Raw genomic sequence first — 18,106 nt, forward strand, 5'->3', positions numbered from 1 at the left:
TCATTAAGTAGCTTATCATCTGGTGTAATTAGATGGAGAAAAGGCAAGGAATTACACCTAATGATGGCATCAAAATGTTAAAGAGAAATAAAGAGTCAGGTTCAAGGTCATTCTGGAGGAATTCAGATTAAACAGAATGATTCCTTTCTGAACACAGGCAGTATGAGCCACTTAGGTAATAAAAGGAAGTGTGAAAAGGCCAACTTAAGGTATTTTTCACAAATGGGGTTAAATACTTTTAATCTCAACTTTGTCTCCTCATTCTTTCATCATCTTATGTCTCCTCTCTTCTCCCTGCATTGCCCTTCCCATCAGTCTGGAACAATTTGGCTACATTTTTTGCCTAAAGTCTTGTAATTGGATTAGTGGGTACCTGGGGACATGATATAGCAGAAAATGCTTCTAGATCAACGTGAGTATGTGTAGAAGGATTGGGCAGGTATTAATCTTAAAAAATGGCCATCCCGTAAAAGAAGATGCTGATGGAACTAGTATGCCTCCCCAGAGATAATATTTGCAAATTCACCTCTGTTTGTGGCAACTGGGACCACTGGGCCTCTGAGCCACACCACAGCCTCTCTGGACCAAAAAACCTTTTCAAGTGTGAGAATAAATGAAGTGAGACCTCAGATCCAGGGACTATGCTACTTGTGCTGAATCAAGTCTTTCCCAGTGCTGCTCGCCCCAGAAGCTGGGGTGACTTTTGAATGGATGAGGGGAAAAGAGAATAGAGTTGAAGACTGTTCTGTAAATCCAGGAGCAGAAGTAGGGGAAGACAGAAAGGTAGGAAAATCCATAGGAAGATACTGAAGTTCTTGGCTACTCCAGAGGTCATCTGAGACAGTCTCCTGACTCATTAGTGAAGGTACAGCTCCTTGAATTCCTCAGGTATTTGGTTAGCTTTATTGCATACCCAAATTTATTATCAGCAAGTCCTTCTTTGCTTTCCACCCGAATCCTTCATGTTGTAATTAGAGTTTCCAGCCTCTTGCTATTTTCATTATTGGCTGAAGAAAGCAATCAGAGGGATCTCTTGGAGCAGACTTTCTTAAAGCTATAATGAGGTTAGAAGTTCCTGGCAATAACTGCATCTTGCCCTCACTTTTGTTGGTCAGGCAAGCCAGGTAAGAGTGAAGTCATATCTACTCGTTAGTGAGTGATCTTGTTCCTAAGGAGCCCTGGTGGTGCAGTGGTTAAGCACTCGACTGATAACCAAAAGGTTGGCAGTTTGAATCTAAGAGCTATTCCGCAGGAGAAAGTTGTGGCAGTCGACATCCCTAAAAATTACAGCCTCGGAAACCCTATGGGACAGTTCTACTCTGTCCTATAAGGACACTAAGAGTTGGAATTGCCTTGAATTCAGTGTGTTTAATCTCGTTCTTGAGTACATGAAACCCCCACGGCACCTCCAAGAAAATCTGAGGGATGAGCAAACATACCTGATTGCCCTCTCATTCTTCTGAGTATCTAAGTCTAGTTAGTACCATCCAAATATAATGTCCTCAGTCTAGAGAGTTCTAGGATTTCATGTGCAGAAACATTAGAAGCCCACGAAGAACCTGTTGAGCATCCTGAGGCTCTGGTTGTCTTTTCCTGGGAAAAATTAGGTGACTGCCTCATTCATCTTTACTCTCCTCTTGGGGGCAGCATAGAACACATCTGTTTCTTTCTTGTTGAAGGTTCACAAATGTCAAAATGGTTCCTTATGTGAAGGGAGAGGGACGGTGGGATCTCATTGACATTGACGTATGGATAGGATTCGGATCTTTGGGTAGCCATTTCGTCGCATATCTTGTGAAGGTCCAGCTAATCCAGCTAAATGAGAATCAGCCTTGGATATCTCTGAAGAGAGTCCTTGATTTTAAATAGAAAGTGAAACTACAGTGCCCTTGCTCTGGGATTACAGACTCAAGAAAGGCCAGTGTATCTTACTATTTGAGGAACTAAGCAGAGTTTCCTTTTTTGAGAAATAAGTGCAAAGTCAAAGTGATGGACTCAGAGATTTGCAAAATCATGAGAAGGAACAGTGAGTATTATAGTTAATGTTTATTAAATAATAGAAACTGTGTAATTTGCTTTGTATAACTCATCACATTTATTCTTCTGCAGAGCCCCATGAAATATGTATTATCTAAAGTTTACATTAAGGAACTGAGAACAGAAGGATTAAGAAAATCGTTCAAGGTATTACAGTTAACATTTAGCTGCAATAAAGTCAGATTTGAACCAAGCAATCTGAATGTAGGGCCTGATTTCTTATCTTCCAGACTTGAGCATCAAAGAAGAGCTTTAGGAAGGTGATGACACTGGGAATAGTGTTGTACAAGCAATGCTTGAAGCATTTAAGGAAGATTCAGATTTGGAGATTAAATTTCATTTCCTCAGGGAAGCTCTCCCTGTGTAGGACCTGGCTGATGTAACTTCCCTTCTTAGCAAGTATCAGGGTAGTATTCTTATATGTATATTGGAGACAGTTTGAATAATGAAGTCTCCTCATTAGACTATAAGCATAATATATCAGGAAACACGCATGTTCTTACTCTTCAATGTATATCAAACACCTGGAAGAATTCCTGGCACATAAAAAATAATAACATTTTTGACAAAAGAATGAAATTCAAGAGCAGCCTTAGAAAGATTACATGTGTTCATAAAACTGGAAACCTAAGATATGCTAAAATATGAAGAGGAATCGTGCTGGTTGTGCTTATACACACGGTCTTAGTGAAAGACAAAATATTCTCAAACACAGAAGGCTTAAAGTTGTGAACAGCAGCCTCAAGAAATCATATTTCTTATGACTAGATGTGTGCAAAAAACGGTCAGGTGACCACATTTCAGAAAGTCACATTTGAGAGACAAGAATCACAATGATTGAATTACAAATGCTTCATGATTTATATTCCAGCTGGATGACAAGATTATTTGCCACTGATTTATCTGTTGTTTAAAACTCTCAGCTAGAAGGATAGAAGCCAAAAACATTTACATTTTTCCTAGATGGGCATTGAAATGTTTATAATCACTTTTTTTGTTTGTTTTTTTTTTGGCAGTTATAACCAAACTTTTGAATGTTTAAGGACATACAAAATTATAGCAGACTTGGCAGTGAACTTTATTTTTAGGTCATTAATTCCATCAGTAATTACAAGTTGTAATAAAAATAACACTATTATGTATACAATTTATAACTACAGTGACTGTTAGCAGTAGTATATGAGAAACAGACACTACAATTACTAAAACAAAATTCCTAATGCGTTATGAATTGGCCTTTTAATAACGCAGTAGCAGGTGAACAGGGAATTAAAGGTGGGGTTTTTTTTTTTTTATTTATTCTTTATAATTGTTAGGAAATGTTTGATCCCATATTAAATGCTTCCACATCCTAAAATTCCTTTTAGATGAGAACCACTGAATGAATTTAATGTTAATGTCCCTTTGAAAAATGAGGATGTTTGAGTTCCAAAGACCAGACTTCTAGAAGGTAAGAATGATGATTCTGATTTCACCTGTAGGGGTCTCTCAAAGCAAGATGGCTCCATAATTCCTTCTTTCCCTTCTCCGATATCCTATTTTTTTGTTTTAGGATAACCACAAATGAAGGCCCAAGCACTCCAGAAAACCTTCCCTGACTTAACTCATCTATTAACTCAGGCGAGTCAACCTGCCTTTCTTCTTCCCTTCTCATGGCATACTTCTTCTCCTTGGAGATTTTCCAGAATACCACCTATGTTGGCCCATGGCCTGACTGATCCTATGGGAGCTCGTATTTTAAAGTGTACAAAGCAGACTAAGGCAGATATGATTTATAATCAAACTGAAGCATGTGGCCAATCAAGAAAAATGACAGCAATTTATTATGCTGATGCTGATGGATTAGATAAATACTAAGAAAAGATGATAAGGAACACCTCTTAGAGTATGTAGAGTGAAAAGAGCATAGAGAAGTCATAGACCTAGCTAGGAAGATCTTGTCTGATCCATGAGGAAAGCTCCCAAGAGGAGACATTATTTTTCAACAGTTGTAACTCACCCAACTCTGTTAAAAATTCAGTCTTTTAACAGAGTTCAGTCTTTTATTCATTTACTTGGTGATTTGCGTGTCTAATGTATAATGCATAGACACTGGATATCAAAGAAAAATAAGACTAAATTTTACAATGTAATGGGAAGGAGGGATACACATAGTTACAAAACAATTTGTGTATTTCCTAAGGTAGGCTATTGAAGGTATAGAAACAGTATAGTAGAAGGGGTTATAGAAGGGATTCATAGAAGAGCACATATTTAGCTGATTTTTGAATGACCATTGGGAACTTGCCAGGTGATCGAATGAGGACTGCTTTCCTGGACAGATAAAGAGCCATCTGAAAAATCATGCAAGTGTGAGAAAGTATGCTTTGAGCATTTTGCAACACTTAAATAAAGCTGGAACTTTCAGTATTTGGTGGAGTGTGGTAGTAAATAATGCTCGATAGGTATCCAAGAACAAGATCAAGAAGAGCTTTGTATATCCTTGCAGCAGAATCTCAGCAGGAAACAGGTGACACACTCAAACTGAGCAATTTGAGGGGAGCATAGCAAGGAAACCATTTACAAAGATGTGGATAAGCGTAGGGAAATCAGAAGGGCCTGTGCAGTTTCCTGAACTAGTAACAGCAGGTGCTGCCCCAACCCTTAGGCCTGCAGGCATGATGGGAGGATATGGTTACCAAAGGAAACCAGAACTAGAGGGGTCCAGCCAGCTTGCTGCTAACCAGCTGGGAGGAAGCTGAAAGAATGAATCCCTGACCTTGGTCTTCTTCCTCCATCCAGTTTCCTATTGTTGTTTACCACTGCAAAACCCAACTGTAAGTGAGAGGGAAAGGGAGTCTGTTGAAGTAGTTCACAGAGGTCAGTGTCCTAGGGCCCAGACATGCTGAAAAATGGTAAATGGTAGATCAGGTGGGGTTAATGCAAGAGATTCTACACAGCATCCACTAAACCTGAAAAACCCATTGCCGTCAAGTAGGTTCTGACCCATAGTGACCCTGTAGGACAGGGTGGAACTTCCCCATAGGGTTTCTAAGGAGAGGCTGGTGGATTTGAACTGCCACCTTTTGTTTAGCAGCCACATGCTTAGCCATTGTGCCACAAGGACTCCACAGCATCCACTAAGAAAGGTTAATTTGCATTACTGTTGACTGTATTTGCATGATAGACTATTTAGACAGCTGTGTAGAGGCTTCACTGGAAGACCAAAATGGTGCAAGTGGGCATATTAGTTACACAGCTATTTTAAAAACTTAGGCAAGAAATGAGGAAGGCATAAATTTGAGCATCTTTGGTGGGAATTAAAGAAAGCCAAGGGATTCAAAGTAAAGTACACTTAGGAGGAATAAATGGCATCTAGGATGACTCAATTTCATTTTCTAGCCACTTTTTAGGAAGATAAATCTCCTGTTTCTTGCATCGTTATGGTCTCTGCATCTGTCTGCAATGGCACTGCCTTCCACCCTTCCACATTTATTCTACTGGGAATCTCTGGGATGCAAGACCAGCATGCTTGGATTGCCATCCCCTTCTGCTCCATGTATATCCTTGCTTTGGTTGGCAATGGCACCATCCTCTACGTCATCATGACGGACAGAGCTCTGCATGAGCCAATGTACCTCTTTCTGTGCCTGCTTGGCACCACTGACTTGGTACTCTGTTCAACCACACTGCCCAAAATGCTAACAATCTTCTGGTTTAGGTCCCATGTAATTTCTTACCGTAACTGCCTCACCCAAATGTTTTTTGTTCACACTGCCTTTGCCATCGAGTCAGCTGTCCTGTTGGCCATGGCTTTTGAACGCTATGTTGCTATCTACCATCCACTTCACTATACATCCATCCTCAATGTCACTGTGATTGGGAAGATTGGTCTGGCATGTGTAGCCCGTGGTCTTCTCTTTGTTTTCCCTTTCGTCGTCCTCATTGAACGCTTGCCCTTCTGTGGACATCACATCATCCCCCACACATACTGTGAGCACATGGGTATTGCCAAGCTGGCCTGTGCCAGCATTAAGCCGAACACTATCTATGGTCTCTCCGTGGCACTTTCTGTCACTGGCATGGATGTGGTCCTCATTGCTACTTCCTATGGCCTAATCCTGCAGGCCGTGTTGCGCCTGCCCTCTAAGGATGCCCAATTCCGAGCATTTAGCACTTGTGGAGCCCACATCTGTGTGATTCTTGTCTTCTACATCCCTGCTTTTTTTTCTTTTTTCACCCACCGGTTTGGACACCATATACCTCCCCAGGTACACATTGTGCTTGCAAATCTCTGTCTTCTCTTGCCACTTGTTCTAAACCCCCTGGTCTATGGCATTAATACCAAACAGATTCGGATGAGACTGTTTGGTTTTTGTCTGGAGAGGAGGTAGCTATACTATCTACATGCTCCCATTCATCATCAGGAAATGTTATATTTAATTTCCCATCTTCCTCAGCAATCCTTATCCTTGGACCAGCGGTTGCTGCTTATGCTAGTTCCAGCAGGTCAGTAGCATGTGTTATCTGAGAGTTTTTTGAAGTATTCAGAACAATTCATCTAGTCTTGTGAAATATACAAACTACCGTTTTCCTGTGAAGCTATTATGTGGCCTGTTAATGAGCCTATAGGTCTTAAATCTTCCTAGGGATAAGTCAGGAGGCCATGCAGAACTCTGAAAGTAAAAGATATGGAAAGCTACTTTCTGGTGGATGTAGAAGAAAAGTGGTCATAAAAGAACTATTACTACATCAAATAATCAAGAATACACACACACACACACAAATTTATTTATAAATATACAGCCAGCACTTTATTTTAATTACAGTGTTTGCAGTAACATCTGCACCAGTATTCCAGGGCTGGCTATGAAAGTCTGGTATCTTCTGGATCTGGGATTAAATTTGAAATAGATGAGAATGAATGCTGAGTGCCTTATTGTGAGAAGTCTGGAAGGCATATATCCACAGGAAAGCCACAGAACAAGAGTCTCAAGGAATAAATTCAAAAGACGATGCTTTGTAACTAACATACCCACCTATGATTGATGATCTTTATATTTTTTCTGATATTCTAAGAGTGAAGAGTTTTACATGGAAAGTTTTCTTTGAGCTGCCATGGATTCTTTCTGATCTTATTCTTACCTTACTTGAGCCAGCTAGTTAACAGCCCTTTGGGTACATAAGGATTTCCAGGACAATGAAACATAACATGTAGCTAGAGTTTTCTGCTAGTGCTATCTGGGCTGATGAAGTCCGGGTTGACAAATATTTTTCTCCAAAGAGTCAACCTTCACAAGTACAGGCTTGTCTTCCACATGAGTATTTTTAAACTCATTATTATTGACGAGAAGAAACCAAAGCAAGTAGATGGTTTACCTTCCTACACAATACAGCCATCTTCTCTAGAGTCAATTCTTCATTATATGTTATTCTTCAGAAACTCACTATCTTCTAAAGCATTTGTTCCACTTTTGAACGTCAGTGTCTGTATCTCTTCATTCTTCTAAGGCCTGAGACTCACACTAAACACAGTCTTATCTGTTACAGGTCCCAGCCTAGCTGACTTAGTTTGTAAAATAGTGTTTTGAAGAATGAGGGTCATGTAAATAAACCAGAAATGTTTTGCAAGAAATTTAGAAACATTGTTCATTTATGCATTCATATACCTAGGCATTTATTCAAAATTATTTATTGAGGGTAATAGGTACACTGAATTTCCCAGGGGAATAAATGACAGTGCCAGACTTTAGGAAACATTCAATCTCGGGAGACAGGGAGTCAGGTAATTACAATAGAACAGGCATTTGCAGGGACAAGGTGCAAACGACCTCATGGAAATAAAGAGGAGACTATGCACACAATAAAATAAGCAAATTGTTGTTTAGACAGTGAAATAGTCATTATTTTATGGTCCATCTTCACTCTAAGCCCTTTTCTCTATTGGGCCGGGGCAAAAGGATGCAACTTGTCCATAATTTGAGAATATGTTCTTGATCCTCTCTTGATTTTCATGTTGAACAACTAAGTCATACCTATAGAAAAATGCTATCAAAAAGTTAATTGTTATAAAATGCTTCCTATATATTGGGAGGAAGGAAAGAAGGAAGACTTTTTCTTCTGTTAGAAACAGTTAAATATCTATCAGCATAAGAACACCAGGAACATACCTATAGTCAATAAACTTAAGTCTATTGATTTTGCTACAGCAAGAGAGAAGCATCCTGGAGGATCCATTTGGAAACTAATAATAGAGTTGGGAGGAGATTCTTATGAAATGTGGATTGTGCTGGACAATTTTTAGGAAGAATCATAGAAGTTGAAGGAGTAACTCTGGATTGGGAGCAGTCTAGAAATGGGATTAGTCTGATGATTGGTCATCCTAATACATTTCGTCTAGTTTGGGTTAGAATTGACATTGGTAAATAAGAAGAAGTTAAGTCACTGTGGAAAATGGTGTGGCAGTTCCTCAAAAAACTAAAAATAAAACTACCCTATGACCAAGCAGTTTCACTCCTAGGTATGTATACCCAAAAGACTTGAAAGCAGAGACTCAAAAAAAGACTTGTATACCAGTGTTCATTGCAAGCAGTATTCACAATAGCCAAAAGGTGGAAACAACCTAAATATCCACCAACAGATGAATGGATAAACAAAATGTGCTACATATATTCAGTGGAATTCTGCTCAGTCACTAGGAGATGTGAAGTCTTGATACAGTTTACAATATGGATGGAGCTTGAAGACATTATGTTGAGTGAAATACATCAATCACAAAAGGAAAAATAATGTATGGCCTAACATATATTTAAAAAAAAACAAGAAAAAGCAAAAGTATAGAGAGCAAAGCTTATTAGTGGTTACCAGGGAAGGGAGGGATGGGGAAAGGAGGTTAATGGTGATGTAAAAATTGCATCGCCTCAGGATATGGTTTCACAGCCAATGACTGCAACTTCTGTCAAGAAGTTGTACACCTGTAAAAAGTTGAATTGGCAAAAAATGTGTGATAGGTATACTTACAACAATGGCAAAAAAAAAAAAAGTGTAGCTGCTAAAGCTGCTATGGACGACCTCATTGGATTTGGTTCCTTGGCTTGGAGGTTGAGGGTCATGGTTTCATGGCACATCTCAGTTAACTTGCCTAACAGTGCTTTAGTGCTTCTGTTCTACCCCACAGCTTTTTGCATAGTGCCTGGGGTCTTAAAACCTTGCAAGTGGCCATCCAAGGCACAACAACTGGTCTCTATTCACCTGGAGCAACAGAGGAAGAGTCTGGAACAGGAGGAGGATATGGAATGTGTGGCTTATTGCCCCCATGAACAACTATTTCCTTTGCCATGAGATCACAGGAACTGGATGGTGCCTGGCTACCATTACTGAATTTTGATCAAAGATTCTATGTAGAAGAATCTTTGATCAAAAAGGGGAATATGTGGAACAGAATATAAAATTCTCATGTGTTAAAGACCTCCTGGAGCCATAGAAGCTGGATGAACCCTTGAAATTATTGTCCTGAGATAATCTTTAAAACTTAAACCAAAAATAGCCCATGAATTCTTCTTAAAACCAAACATTATTTTAGCTTAACTAGTAAAAAATGTCTGCCTTGAGCATTATATTCTTTTAAGAACTATCTCTATGGGACCAAATTGACAATAGCAACTCAAGAGATTAGACAGGAAACTCAGGGGGCAGTGAGTTTATGTTAATGGGGGGAACGACTCAGAAAAGGAGGGTGAGAATGGTTATACAACTCAGAATGAGATCAATGTCACTGAATTGTACATGTAAATACTGTTGAATTGGTGTATGTTTTGCTATGTATATTCTTCACAACAGCAAAAAAAAAAAAAAAAGAAGTAGTTACTTGTGTTTGCCAGAAGAGTTAATTCTGGATTGTTCTCTCCTCTCTCTTGTTCCACACATTGTTAGAGAAAGGCAGTGTCTGAATATTGTTTATATTCTTTAACTTTTGTTTCTGTTTACTTTGGAACAGCACGGCCTAACAACTGGCAGGGATATTTTCTTTTTAAAATTTTTATTTCTCACTCTCCTATTTTGGTAAAGGCAGATGCAATCAGCCTGTAAAACATTAATTTGGGTAATCCAGATCCACACCATTGTCAGAATTTTATTGATCAGAAGGTTGTCAGGAAAACACAGCCTGTAGTTCATTTTGTTGAATTATCTGATGTTCCAATGCCTGTGCAATAGCATTTAAGACTCCAGGCAATTGCCACAGCCAATTGCCAGAAGTTAAATGATTATTAGTCCATATAATAGGCTGTGGAAACAGGGGCCCTAGATTACCAAACTCAGGCCACAAAAAACTTGAACAAAATCCATCTGTGTACATTACAGAGATCCAGGAGGCTTTTTCCTTTAGCCTAATCACAGTTTACACAGGCACAGCATGAGGTCTTAGATATGACAAAAACGTGAGTAGCTAAGAGGAAAATGGTTAGTTGTTTTTACCTATTGGAAGAGAAGGCTTTGATAGTGCATAGGAAGAGGGGGTTACTTACCTCCCCTGGGAGCTTCCTGAATAACCCATACCTACTCATTTTTGGAAGTCTCTAGGTGTCCTTCTGAGGTAAATGAGGTCCACTGAAATGTTATAGGCTTTAAATATTTGAAAGTCTCCAGGAATTATTCGTTATACATAAGATAAATTAGTATGTGACAGACAGGCCAAAGCCCCTCAGTGGGACACAAACTTCATTGGGATTGTATCATTTATTACAATAGGAGTGAGCCAAATTTTGGCTCTTGGAGAGGAGCATATTTTCTCTGAAATTAAATATTTTTCTTGTTAGTTACTGTTGAGTTGATTCCAACTCCTGGTGACCCCATGTGCCACAGAGTAGAACTGTTCCATAGGGTTTTCTTGGCCATAATCTTTATGGAAGCAGATCACCAGGCCTATTCTTCCACGGCTCTGCTGGGTGAGTTTGAACTGCCAACCCTTAGATTAGGAGTCGAGTGCAAGCCGTTTGTGTCACTTAGGGGCCTGTGGGTTTACAGAATCGGCTCGATGGCAGTGGGTTTTTTTTTTTTTTTGGTATAAAGCTGACTGGATAGTATACGGAGATATTCTAGGGAGAGGGTAAAGATGAGCAGTAAGCGTAGGACTTCCTGCTTTGAATTGACGTATAAGATCCCTGAAGCTGCCATGTTGTAGATGTAAAGAAGAGGTGGAGAGAGATGACTGAGGATCCCTAGCTATTAAAGCCCCAGCTGTTTGGATCCTCCCAGCCCAGCACCAGACTCTTAAGTGTACCAGTCTTCGGATGATTCTGGCCCCAGCCTTTAAGCCATTCTATCTGATGCTGAATGGAGTTAACCCTCAAGCAGCCCCAGCCAGCATCCAATACTACAGAAACAAACCGTCCCTGCTGAGCCCTGACTAAAGTTCAGTTTTGTGAGCAAAATAAAGATGGCTGTTTTAAGCTACTAAATTTTGGAGCAGTTTATTTACACAGCAATTAATAGCCAGAATAATGTCTAATATAAATAATTTGCCTTATGATTAATAATGGTCTAACAAAACTGAGAAAATGCTTCTCGAACCAACATTTACAGTACTTCTAGAAATATTTTTATTTTGGGAGTTTTGTTGGGTTGTCTACATTTCCCCCCACTTATTTTGGTATGAAAAGTGAAAAGCAGATATTTTAAAATACAGAAGAAGCTACGTATGGTTAAAATTGCCATTATTTTTCAGCTATGACAAAAAGTTTAAATTGATATAACAGAAAAATAAAAATCTTTAAGAGTCACAAACGAAGAGCTAAAACATTATTATTAACAAAAGGATAATAGTAGGGGGTGACTGACAGAGCTTTGGGGGCCATTATGTAGGAAAAGATTATGAAGCTGTATTTAGAGAGCAGATAGGACCATGGATATAAAAATGAGGGCTAGGAGGAAAGGGTCCCTGGGTTGTACAAATGGTTGATGACATGCTTGGGTGCTAACTGAAAGGTTGAAGGATTCAGTCCACTCAGAGATGCCTTGCAAGAAAGGTCTGGTTAACTGCTTTCGAAAATCAGCCATCGAAAACCCTACGGAGCTCAGTTCTACTCTGACATACATGGGGTCACCCTGAGCTGGAGTCTACTCAGTGGCAAGTAGTTACCAACCAGTTAGAAGGAAAGGATTCTACCTGTCATTATCATCCAGCAGGACCACTTAGGGACAGAGAGGAAAGAGACGACAGAGACCAGGATTTCTGCATGTATTAGAGCCCTGGCATTCTCCAGGGCAAAGATCTAGGAAAGTCTATAGCCGGATGCATCCATGCTGGCCTATTTATTGACCTTTGCATTTTTGTGTTTATTGTCTCAGGCCATTTACTTGGCCACTCACTTTTCTCTGTCAGTGCTTCCTTCTTATTGACACCTGACTCTGAACAAAGCCTCCCAAGGGGTCTGTCTGTAGGCAGAACATTTGCTCCGACAGGATTTTGAATCTGGGTCTGTGAATCTTGCTTCTGTCACATCTTCACATGATTTTGAGACTATTTTGTTTTGGGCATTTTGCTGACTAACTTTCTGACTAACTATAATAAATTATTTGCTATGAGTTTATAAGAAGAGGAATCTGGCCACATTTTTTGGATCCAGAAATTGGAAGTACCTTGAGGCCAAAGTGGGGTTGTTGGGGGAAATGGTAGATTGTAGAAATGCCCTGGGAAATGCCTGGGGCAAAGCCACGAGACTTGATAAAAGAGAGTGAAAACAAAAAGAAGCTGGAAATAGCCAGCGATTTGAAGCTGCAAACATGATTTTGCCATGGTATACATCAACAGGAGCTGCTTTCTGATTTTTTCACAAGTGTGGCTACTCCTGACACAGAGTAAGTCACTCCCTGGCTTCCACATATCCACATGCTTGGGAGTGAGGGCTTGTGGAACGCCCATATTGCTGGGCCTTAATCTATTCCCAGACTCAGCTTTAGCTATGCTCCTCTTCTCCTCAGGCTCCTTCAGGACCGGCAAAGACTGAAACATGCCTAGAATCCCTAAGGTCAACCAGTTCCATCCCCTGGGAGCTCAGGGCAGCCTCCAGGGTCAATTTTATACATAATACTAGTGAGGCTTTGAGGGTTGGGGTGGGAATTCAAAGAGCTAATTCTGGGCACCTTAGGGGTCTTTCCTTAGGTTACTTAAAGAGCCATACTATGGATTCTGTATGCCCAAAGTTGAGGAGTGGAGAGATTCAGGGCAGTCAGTGTACTCTGCAGGAGCCATATGGATGTTTGCTGAGATATCACTATATACATGGGCACACACTCACACATACATGTTTGCAGAAGGTGTTTGAGTGCCGCTTCCCACTCTCTCACTGCCTCACATTCAGGTAAGCCATTCTGGGTGACAGTGGGTTTTATGTTTTCATCCTGGGACCCTACAATCTGAACTTCAAGTGACCAGCATCCTATTCCCTTCTTTTTTCTTAGCCAGGTTGGGCAGTTCTCATCAACAAGGTCTCCACTCCCTTAAGTCTTGACTCCTGGTGTTGTCCCTTGGAGAAACTGAAGAAGCTGTTTCTGGGGACTTATCCATGCCTGGGACCAGCTTCTCCTCCCAAAGTATGTATAGTTAAGGGAAAAGAAAGCATTGGGGTTTGGAGGACAAAGAAAGAACTCAAAATAAAAAGCAAAACCAAAAAACAAGCACTGATGATGGAATCATTGTGTTTAGCTAATAGAAGAGTGAAATTACTCCCCAAAAGTTATCACAGTGGGTACTTCTACTCTAAGAATACAACTAGCCCATTCCTCAGGACTCCTGTCCCTCAGATAAAACCATGGGGCACAAAAGAGTACAGAATCTTGCTCTGGAGAGCTCTCTCTCCACGTCAGTCTTCAGTGACATCCCACTCCAGAGGAAACTGCCCAATGGTGTTCACTGCATTCCTTTCCTAGGAATTCTCTTGCTTTTCTCTCCTATTTTGCTCTCATTTGGATAGTACTTTCAAACAGAAGGTGGCATGAAATACCTGTGATACATAGACTTAGGTTGCCATCACACATGAGCCCCATTGCATCTGGGAGGTGGCCATGATATTCTGAAGGAGGGATCTTAGATATAGGGGTTGAAGGTAACAAGGAATAAAATTACTGTGGGAAAAAATATTGTTCAGCAGCTCTGGACTATTTTAAGGATAACAGGATAGGACTGGGGAAGAACACAAATATTTGGATGTAGTATTCAATAATATCTTATGTTGAAAATGCTTAAAGGAAATATCAATTGGTTGGGAGAGTACCAAGTCCCAGACAGACTTTCCAGTATACCTAATTAGAAAGGCATCAAAACATGCAGGCAGAGCCCATTACCTTTTCATTTCCTTTACGTTCTGCCCATTGATATACTTATTTTGTTTGCAAGACAAGGTGCTTTGTTTCTCTTTTAAATAATGTCTTAGGTAGCATAGGCATCATTCCCAGGCCCACCAGTGGCTATTGCCTTTAAAGAAGTCCATTCACATATTTGTTATTGTTAGATGTTCTCCAGTCAATTCTGACTCATACTGACGCTATGTACAACAGAACAAAACAATGAGCAGTCCAGTGCCATCCTCTCAATCATTATGCTTGATCCCATTGTTGCAGCAACTGTATCAATCCATCTCATTGAGGGTCTTTTTTTTTTTTTTTGCTGACCCTCTACTTTACCAAGCATGATGTCCCTTTTCAGAGAATGATCCTTCCTGATAACATGTCCAAAGTAAGCGAGACAAAGCCTCAGCATCCTTGCTTCTAAGGAACATTCTGGTTGTACTTCTTCCAAGACAGATTTGTTCGTTCTTCTGGCAGTCCATGGTATATTCAATATTTTTTGCCAACACCATAATTCAAAGGCATCAATTCTTCTTCTATCTTCCTTCTTCATTGGTCAGCTTTCACATGCGTATGAGGCAATCGAAAACACCATGGCTTGGGTCAGGCGCATCTTAGTCCTCAAGGTGACTTCTTCGCTTTTCAACACTTTAAAGAGATCTTTTGCAGCAGATCTGCCCAATTCAATGTGTCATTTGATTTCCTGACTACTGTTCCCGTAGGCATTGACTGTGGATCTAGGTAAAATGAAATCCTTGAGAGCTTCGATATTTTCTGTTTATCATGATGTTGCTTACTGGTCCACTTGTGAGGATTTTCGTTTTCTCTGTGTTGAGATGTAATGAATACTGAAGGCTGTAGCCATTGATCTTCATCAGTAAGTGCTTCAAGTCCTCTTCACTTTCAGCAAGCAAGGTTGTGTCATCTGCATATGTTGGTTGTTAATGAGTCCTCCTCTAATCCTGATGCTGCTTTCTTCTTCATATAGTCTGGTTTCTCTGATTATTTGCTCAGCATACAGATGGAATAAGTATGGTGAAAGAATACCCCCCTGATGCACGCTTTTTCTGATTTTCAACCACACAATAACCTCTTATTCTGTTTGAACAACTGCCTCTTGGTCTATGTACAAGTTCTGCATGAGTACGATTAAGTGTTCTGGAATTCCCATTGTTATCCATAATTATGTTATCCATAATTTGTTATGATCCACATAGTCAAATGTCTTTGCATGGTCAATAAAACCCAGGTAAACATCTTTCTGGTATTCTCTGCTTTCAGCTAAGATCCGTCTAACATCAGCAATGGTATCCCTCGTTCCACATCTTATTCTGAATCCAGCTTGAAATTCTGGCAGCACCCTGTCAATGTACTGCTGTAATGTTTTCCCCAGTGGCGTTTTGACTGTCTTCCAATTTGAGGGGCTCATCTTCTGGCATTAAATCAGACAATATTCTGCTGTTGTCCATAAGGTTTTCACTGACCAATTTTTTTCGGAATCAAATTGCCAGTTTCTTCGTCCTAATCTGTGTTAGTTTGGAAGCTCTGCTGAAATCCATCTACCCTCTGGTAATTAAAATACCTGTGGCAGGGTTTCCACCATCACAGCAACACACAAGCCACCACAGTACAAAAAACTGACAGACGAGTTGTGGAATTCATATATTTATATTGTCGGAAGATAGAAGGTGAGATGATTTTGGGTGCTATGCTAATATCAGATTTCATAGGAAGAAATATTCTTCTTTTTCAATCTGTGTTCCATCAGTTTTCTTGTATCAAAGGAAACATTTCAGTTCTACCAGTCTTCACCTTTTTTTCTTTGTCTTTACTTTTTTATAGTCGTAAAAATGTAACGAACACAACATTTGCCAACTCAACACTTTTCACGTGTACAATTCAATAAAACTGATCACATCAATCATATTGTGCAGCCATCACCAACATCCGTTGTTTCTCTTTCTTTTTTTGTCCTCTTTTTATTATGGTCAGATAAGGTGAACTCTATGATATTTATTATGTGGAATGTGTTGGATGTTTTTGTAGACTAATATAATTTTAATTTTTTTGAAGTTCTGTAACTGCTACAAATGTATTCTTTAACTTTTGAATGCAAGATTCTATTATAAATATTTACTCCTATTTAAGTGGAAACAAATTAGTATTTTATATATTCTTATATATTTAAGGACATATTTTATTAATGGTTTTTTTATTAATGAATAATGAAACAATTTGTCCTTAATAAAACATTCATTATAAATACACTCTCTTGATGTTAATGTTGCTATCTTAACTTCTTTTTGGCTTGATAGTTTACACTATATATATTTTTTCCCCATCTGTTTAGTCTCAACCTTTCTTAGTCATTAGGTTAAATGTCTCTGGTAATAGCACATAGCTACATTTTATTTTATAATTTTTTTGTGAATAAACGTGGCCTGGAATAGATCTGAATTCCTGTTGCCAAGGAGTATTATTTTTCCAGGTGTTAACCATGATTTCAGAATCGTTTTTGTTATCCGAACACTATTTTCCAATTGGTTCATCTTGATTTTTTTTTTTTAATTGAAGCTCCTGTAGTTTCTTTATATTGTTCCTCTCAATAAAACCAGGTGTTACCATGACTGCTTGCAATGTCAGCCAGGGCCACCCTCCTTTCATCATTCTCCAAGGCATTCCTGGGATGGAGGACAAACATAAATGGATATCAGTTCCCTTCTCCTCCTTGTACTTCATCACCATCCTTGGGAACTGCACCATCCTCTTCATCATCTCCACAGAGTGTTCTCTGCATAAGCCCATGTTCCTGCTCCTCTGCTTGTTGGCCCTCACAGACCTGGGCAGGTCCACAACCACCATTCCCAAGGTTCTGTCCATCTTCTGGTTTGGTCAGAGTGAGATCAGCTATGAGGACTGCCTGGTCCAGCTATTCTTCATCCACTCCATCTCTGCCATGCAGTCTGTTGTCCTGATGACCATGGCCTTTGACCACTATGTGGCAATCTGTGAGCCCCTGCGCTATGCCACCATCCTTTCCAATAGTTGCATTGGGCTTATTGGCTTGATGAGTTTGGTGAGAGCCGTCCTCTTCATTCTCCCCATGCCCATCCTCCTTCAGCAGATGCCATTTCATGCCAATCATGTCATCCCCACCACCTACTGTGTGTGAGCACATGGCTGTGGTGAAGATGGTATGTGTGGATACCACAGTTAGCCAAATGTATGGGCTGGACATCTCAGCTATTAGCTCATCTTACATGTTAATCATCCGGGCTATAATGCAGCTCTCTTCTAAGGAAGCCCGCCAAAAAATGGTCAACACCTGCACCACACACATATGTGTGATGCTTATCTCTTACACACCCACACTTTTTGCTTACCCACTGCTTCGGCTGAGGCATTCCATTCCACATCCACATCATCCTTGGCAACCTCTACTTCCTTGTGGCACCAATGCTCAATCCTATTATTTACGCAGTGAAAACCAAGGAGTTTCAGGAAGAAGTAACCAAATATGGGTGTCGAAGTAAGGACCTCATTACCACTGGCCCTCGTCAGAACCTGTCTTATAATCTAGTAGTGGGTATGAGGAAGAAATGTTAAATGGATACAGTTGTTGAAGAAATTGACTAATGTTAGAAATGTGTCATATTGCCCGATTATCTGCCAAGGAGGTTTATCTTTGGGCAGAAGGCTAATACTGGAGACCTTCTCTGTCTCACTAGTTTAAAATCAGGTCAAT

General features: G+C 39.9%; 1 protein-coding gene across 3 annotated transcripts; it reads left to right on the forward strand.

Annotated features, from left to right (window-relative positions):
• The first annotated feature begins 1,943 nt into the window (after positions 1–1,943).
• Positions 1,944–8,059, forward strand: LOC126079200 (olfactory receptor 52D1-like). 3 transcript variants are annotated; one of them, XM_049890129.1, is made up of 3 exons: positions 1,944–2,026; positions 2,110–2,184; positions 3,590–8,059. In XM_049890129.1, exon 3 carries the CDS (start codon positions 5,460–5,462, stop codon positions 6,408–6,410), a length of 951 nt encoding a protein of 316 aa, XP_049746086.1. In that variant the 5' UTR covers positions 1,944–2,026; positions 2,110–2,184; positions 3,590–5,459; the 3' UTR covers positions 6,411–8,059. The 3 variants fall into 3 exon arrangements, with proteins under 3 accessions (XP_049746086.1, XP_049746087.1, XP_049746084.1); XM_049890130.1 differs by lacking the exon at positions 2,110–2,184 and having other exon boundaries at positions 1,954–2,026; XM_049890127.1 differs by lacking the exons at positions 1,944–2,026; positions 2,110–2,184 and adding an exon at positions 3,407–3,487.
• Positions 8,060–18,106: the final 10,047 nt, after the last annotated feature.

The sequence above is a fragment of the Elephas maximus genome, chromosome 7 (assembly GCF_024166365.1).
Source record: "Elephas maximus indicus isolate mEleMax1 chromosome 7, mEleMax1 primary haplotype, whole genome shotgun sequence".
In the NCBI taxonomy this organism is placed as follows: Eukaryota; Metazoa; Chordata; class Mammalia; order Proboscidea; family Elephantidae; genus Elephas; species Elephas maximus.

Bases quoted from the DNA above. Each gene is read 5' to 3' on its own strand.
- LOC126079200 (XM_049890129.1), top strand. From the start codon at position 5,460: ATGGTCTCTGCATCTGTCTGCAATGGCACTGCCTTCCACCCTTCCACA.